General features: G+C 39.2%; 1 protein-coding gene across 1 annotated transcript; it reads left to right on the forward strand.

The window, feature by feature from the left end:
• Positions 1 to 218: 218 nt before the first annotated feature.
• Positions 219 to 6,683, forward strand: LOC124117675 (peroxidasin-like). Its single transcript, XM_048397064.1, has 12 exons — positions 219 to 302; positions 638 to 765; positions 1,532 to 1,705; positions 3,033 to 3,084; positions 3,326 to 3,444; positions 4,223 to 4,327; positions 4,502 to 4,603; positions 4,822 to 4,982; positions 5,202 to 5,707; positions 5,885 to 6,057; positions 6,194 to 6,314; positions 6,559 to 6,683. The coding sequence occupies exons 1-12, from the start codon at positions 280 to 282 to the stop codon at positions 6,617 to 6,619; spliced, it is 1,725 nt and encodes a 574-aa protein (XP_048253021.1). The 5' UTR covers positions 219 to 279; the 3' UTR covers positions 6,620 to 6,683.
• The last annotated feature ends 240 nt before the right edge of the window (positions 6,684 to 6,923 follow it).

Raw genomic sequence — 6,923 nt, forward strand, 5'->3', positions numbered from 1 at the left:
ATTTCAACTTTGTGTATTTTTTATTCCGAAATACATATTTAGAATAAAGAACTATAACACTTTGAGTAGGTGAAGGTATAATCAGATTTGTACAGATGGTGCATTAATGTGGCCTAAATTTAGAATTTTATTCTCAGAATAATAACAACATGGTATTAACTTTATTATATATTCCGTTATTGGATTACACATCAAATCACGTGAGCCTTCGTTACAGAGTGTGGAGGAAGCAGGACGCCATGTGCCTTCAGTTCGCGATCATCCAAGAGTAAAAGACACATGGAGCCTGTCTACAGAAGCAGGTTTGTCTGATATGAAAAGCTGGACATGTAAATCTAACCAGTAGTGAAGACATCATGTTTCTTAAACCCTTATGTAAATATGTACCTGTTCTGCTATAATGCAAATGTACATCCATCTCGGCGCTTAACCACAAGTAAATATTTTCAAAAATATAATATCCACCAAGGGAAATAATTTATTAATCTTGGAGGATTAAATACCTCAACTGTAATAATATCAAGAATGAATTGTCTTTCCGGGACGTCCCTGTTCAATGTGTGATGCTAAGTTAGAGTGTTTATATGTGTTCATGAAAGGGATTCAATGTCTTATCACACAAATACGTTTAACTCAGGAGAGCGACCTGCGACTCAAGCGACACCTATCGGACAGCCGATGGCACGTGCAATAACGTGGACAATTCGGAATGGGGAGCTGCTGGTGCTCAACTCACCAGGTGGCTGGAACCTGTCTATGCCGACGGTTTGTTTAGTTTGCCATATTTCTGTAAATAATGTCTGAGGAACGATACCAACTGATTATAAATAACTAAACGTCACAACGCTTAAAACCTGAGCAGCTGTAAGATTTATGGATGAACAGCTTCTTTATTACAATTAGGAGCAACGTTTAGGGGTAGGTTCTAACAGTGAGTGAATGAGTTGCGTTTTACGCCGCGTTTAACATTATTCCAGTTATATCGCGGTGTGTCAGCTTAATGTGGTCGGAAAGCCCGAAGTGATGCAGGTCTCAGACGTTTACCCCCTCGGTGCAATCCACGAGCACAGGTATGGTGCTGACAAATCTAGAAACATAATCGGGGCGAACCGGGATTCGAACCCACAATCATAGGTTTCTGCATGCCCAAGGGACGCAACTCTGCACACCTGGGCGTGGGCCACCCGTGACCTCCGTAGGTTCTAACACGTCATCAAGAAAGTGATGTATAGATTGATTGCTATCGGTGTTAAACCTGAATTGAAACGTCGCTCCTAATTGTGATAAGGAAGTTGTTCATCCATAAATCTTATCCTTACTTAGTACTCCAACTTCTTAATGCCTCTCAAAGAAAATATATACCTTTCTAATGAAAACCGTTTTACATTCAAAATAAAAAAATAAGTTTAAATAAGCATTAGTTTACATCCGACAGACAATATTAGGCAAGTGATATGCTGTAAAAATAGTTTCCAACTGCATGTAACAAAGTGACAAATCAACGAACAAACATCTCTGTTGTATATTACAGCAACTGGAAACCCCAGAGCTCTGGCTACAGATGGATCAGACCTGCCTAACCCAAGAAGCATCAGCAACCATGTTCACTTTGAGCTGAGTTTTCTTTCCGTCAGAAACTCCGTCATGTTGATGCAGTGGGGTCAGTTTATTGACCACGACATCACAGGAACGCCGGTGGTTACAGGTAATGATTTGATATTGTTCTACCTCTAGTAAGCATCTTGCAGTTCCATTGGTTAAACCGTACCATGTGACGAAACAATGCATTTCAATGTAAACCCCGAAATGATGTGATTAACATTGACCTCGGATTGATTCGTCATATGATCTGTATTGACCTGTCACGTGATGAATATTGACTCGTCTGCTATAAAACCTGATGGCGTCTGGTACGAGCATTTCACGGTTCGCAGCTAAGTTAATTTGTAAGTTCGTGATGTGGTCTGACCGCAGACGGGGTCTGGTCCGAAGGTGTGAGTTTTCCCATACTAACCTCGTCAAGAGAAATTATTATCCCCGCCACGGAGTGGAAGGGGCATATAGAACTGAGTGCTGTCCACCCGTCCTTCCACCCGTTCTTCCGCCCGTCTGTTCGTTCCGTCACGTTTGGTTTCCGGAGTAGAACTAAAACATGACCGATATCTTAACCAAATTGGGTACATAGATAAGTCTAGTGGAAAACTGTTGCCTTTTGATTCCTTAGGGTTTTTAAGAAAATTATTTTCGAGTTTATCTGGCAACGATTTTGGCTTAGACCAAAAATGGCGGTAGTCAACGTTTCCGGAGCATATCTTGAAAACCATACAACATGTCATCACCAAAGTTGGCACTTAAATGGGTGTAGTAAACTGGTGCCCTTTGATAGTTTTGGATTTTTCAAAAATGTACATTTTGGAGTTTCCCTGGAAACAACCTTGAATTAGACTGAAAATTACGGAACTTGGCACAGATCTTGAAAACCATACAATAAATTCACCACACTTGGCACATAAATAGGTCTCGGGGAACACTGGTGACTTTTGATAGTTTGGGAGTTTTTACAAACGTTTCCTTAGCAAGAGCATAGCCCCTGCTCTCAATGATCTCTAAGTAAAGTAGGAACTCCCTTGCTTCTCTGATCATTGTTCAAGTAATAACATAACTAATTACAAATACAGTCCCAAATTCTATCATAAACTGCTAAAGGCAAAACAACACCAGTAAAAACATTTTAGTGCTTGCAATTAGGCCATTCACAAAAAAGGTCCAGTGAACATAGTTCATAATTTATTGCACACAACCGGACATGTCATATTGGAGGGGGATATGAGTATTTCATGCTTGTGATTTGTATATTGCTTCCATCTTTCGCAATGTTGACGCTTTCCATGTTAGAAATACAGCATATTGTGGCACGATCGCATTATGTATTCATTTCTTATTTTTTATATTTATATTTCGAGGGGCATGGATTGTTGTGGATGTCTCTTTATCTTCAAATCATCGATATGCATGTACTTTCTTCTTTACAGATAATGGAAGTGATATTGAATGTTGTGACAGAACAGATTCTGTTCCAAGCGAGTAAGTTTACACTGTTAACTATAAAGAATATTCATTTCTAAGAACTATTTTCATAACAATAAACTACTTTTGATCCCTTACTATACTGTTACTATATCATATGACACAACAATAAACAAGACAGTGTGATTATACTACACCATATTATTCATATTTCAATATATGATTAAATAGTTGATATACTATATACAGATCATGCAAAATGTATGGGAAATATCAAATATTGTCTTCCTTTCATCAGCACGGACTCTCCATGTTTCCCGATCACCCTTCCTGATGGTGATTTCTACTTTGGCGATGGTAAATGTATGAACCTGGTGAGATCGGAGGCGGTTTCAGGAACAGGCACAGATTCCTCCAGTAAGGATGAACACTTATATACAAATCCCAATACATATTTCTCCCCTTGGTCCTACCTGAGTAGACTATTCCCCACGAATATGCTTGACGTAAACGTCAAATAATGAGTGTGGGACCTGGTTGATTGTTTGTCAACTTAATGGGTTATCTGACACAAATTTAAACGGCTACCATGATATGGCCTGGAAGTTCATTCTCCCAAATTACATTTTGAAATATTTAGCTATTCTACTTTCTTTAAAGATTAAAGTGTCCATTGAATTGCATTTCAGTATCTATTGAAGAGTTAAAAAAAGCTTAAGTTATGCTTTTTAGATAAAAATTGAGAGATTGAGTGAGATAGATTTAAGGGTGCTGCGAAAAGTACTCTAGTTATATCACTGCATGTTTGCTTAATGTAAGAGGAAAGCCCGAAGTGATGCAGTTCCAAGATGTTTACCACTTTGGTGAAACCCACAAGCACGCTTATGGTGCTGTCAGACATGGAAACATAATCGGGTAGAACCGGGATTCGAACCGACAAATCACATGTAGGTTTCTGGCGTGACCAAGGGACGCAATCCTGCACAAAAGCGGCGCCTTTGACCACTGGGCAACTGCCCATGATCCCATCCAAAGTATAATCACCTTCATGATTCATTCTCATACCTGAAACTGACGAGATTGCAACTCAAGATATTTACCAAGATTATATTTCGGAGAAGGACACGATGTAACGTCATACTTAAACAACAATACACTTTCACGGTAAACTCATTCCCGATTTCTCTCCTACCAGATCCACGACAACAGTACAATGAACTGTCCGCCTTCATAGACGGTTCCCACATCTATGGCATTTCAGACTCGGAGACGGCCGAGCTCAGAGACACTGACTCTGGATGTAGGTTGCATGTCCTCCTGATTTCATCACGATTTTGTGTAATAAGTATCAGTTTGTGAGATGATAACAATCAAACGACAGACCTTGATTTGCTATTCAGTTTATGTTATTTCAATATTTCAAAGTTGTGTGAACTAAACATGTTTAATAATTCGCCAATCTCTTGTTTTCCAGCCGGATTGTTGAAAGTGGGAACAAACAATCTTCTGCCGGAAGGAGATTCTGACGATTGCTTTCTTGATACTTCTGATTCAAGCAACTACTGTTTCAAAGCAGGTCGTTACAAACAATAATATTTCACAGCAATTTCATTCTTTTAAACTATGTGTGTAAGATGTGTTGGCAAGCAACATTGGCGATAAAATGGTTCTTAACATTTCAATGAACATTCAGTTTTCCTGTAAATAAGATGAATATAATATATGGTATTTAAAACAAGTCATTATACTACATATCAAATAAAACAAACAAAGTTTTTACCCGTTTTACTACAGGTGACTCGAGAGTCAATGTCTTCCCTGGACTGACTGCTCTACACACTCTGTTCATGAGAGAACACAACCGTGTTGCAACAGAACTCAAAGGTTATAACAGTGGTTGGGATGACGAGAAACTCTTCCAAGAAGCAAGACGAATAGTTATTGCTGAATTACAGGTTAGGCTTCAATTCTGTTCAACACAGATGGATACAAATTATCAAAATAGTACACATTTCCCGCATATATAAAAACTATCTGTGCATCTACGATAACAACTGTTTTTTCCTGTTATTATTAGTAAAGTAATGACATGTTGCAAGTATTATGTAACGGCATTCATATCAAACATATGATGAAGATGAACAGAGCCTAATGCACGTCGTATATATCACCAGGTGATCACATACAACGAGTGGCTGCCTCAAATCCTTAGTGACGACGGGGTTGCAAACTACAGTCTGGAACTGGGCAACTACAACTACAATTCCAGCCTCGACCCAACTCTCAGTAACGTCTTCTCAACCGCAGCTTTCCGATTTGGCCATTCGATGGTGCCAGAAAACCTCACAATAGGAAGCGAGGTCGTGGACACTGGTGACCTTTTCAAGAGAACCAAATACGTCATCAACAGCCTGGACGATGTCATCAGTAGTTTTCTGGGCGCTGCAGGTGAACGTGTTGATGCGTGGTATGTTGATGGCATGAGGCAGAGGATGTTTGAGGAGGATTCCGACACGAGGGACGGATTTGACATTGTGAGTCTGAACATTCAGCGAGGAAGAGAACACGGTCTCCCTCCTTATAACGCCTGGAGAGAATACTGTGGTCTCGACAAAATCACCTCCTTCACATCTGATAATGATTTCGGAATCATTCAAGGTCGTGATCTTCAGGATATATAGTAAGTGTTCATGCTGATTAGTATTTTAAACAAAAAAATTCTCCGCAATCGATTAGCTATGATTCACAACCAATCATCTTCAAAAAATATGTTTTCATATTTGTCCAATATAATTGAACACTTCTGTTGTTCCAAAGGTGTAAATTACATATATAACATGTTACCTGACTCTTTCAGTAACAGCGTGGACGACATTGATCTGTACAGTGGAGGTGTTGCTGAAGCCCCGTTTGATGTAGCAGCAGTGGGAAGAACCTACATCTGTCTGATCGGAGAACAGTTCAAGAAATTGAGGGATGGTGACAGGTTCTGGTTCGAATCTACAGACTCTGTCACTGGTTTTACCTCTGGTAAATACATACACCTCTTTCCTTAGTTGGTGTATTAACGATATACATTAATTTGTGGACAGGGATTCATGTCAATTTCTTTCTTTCGAATAGTGATGTACATATCTCTTTACAATGTTTCTTTGTTTGAATTCAGATCAAATAACGCAGCTGAAAAAAGCGTCATTGGCTCGTATCATCTGTGACAATGCCGACAATGTCAGCACCATCCAGCGATCAGCTTTCCTGAATACTAACATTGGCACCAATGGATCTGGGTATGCTGAATTATGATGTTGTTTGATAGGTGTAAACGGTGGAATTGAACAGTTAATGAAAATGAATTCAATAACCAAATGCTGTGTCCAGTATATCTTGTGATACAGAGATACTTAGGAAATGCAAATAATACATTTCCTTTAAAACAGTGCTTGTAGCAAAATGATTATTTTTTTGGCAAAATATAACACAAATGATTGACACATGTAACAAAAGTTTTGAACTGCTTTACCTCGTTATCAGAAGCCCGGAGGTGAGCTGCTCTACCCTGAAGGAAGTGAGGCTTCGCAGATGGCAGGAGTAACCATCAACACGTGGCCCTGTCCTTACCACGTTTTGTCAGTACTGTTAATAAAGACATCAACTTGATCACTTTGTCTTAGTCATATGTCTCTACACAGATCTTACAATATCCTTAGCAGTTTGTGTACCACAGTCATATAGCTGGAATATGCGTTAAACGACAAACAAACAAACAAATACACAAACATCTTTCACTCTGGATGCGTGTCATTTTAGATAGATGATTTCTAACGAGTGCTGATGTTGCTGGCCTTGGGACACATAAAGATGAATACATAAAACAGATGTCAGTTCTGTTACTCACT

The sequence above is a fragment of the Haliotis rufescens genome, unplaced genomic scaffold (assembly GCF_023055435.1).
Source record: "Haliotis rufescens isolate VD_foot unplaced genomic scaffold, xgHalRufe1.0.p SCAF_16, whole genome shotgun sequence".
Classification (NCBI taxonomy): domain Eukaryota; kingdom Metazoa; phylum Mollusca; class Gastropoda; order Lepetellida; family Haliotidae; genus Haliotis; species Haliotis rufescens.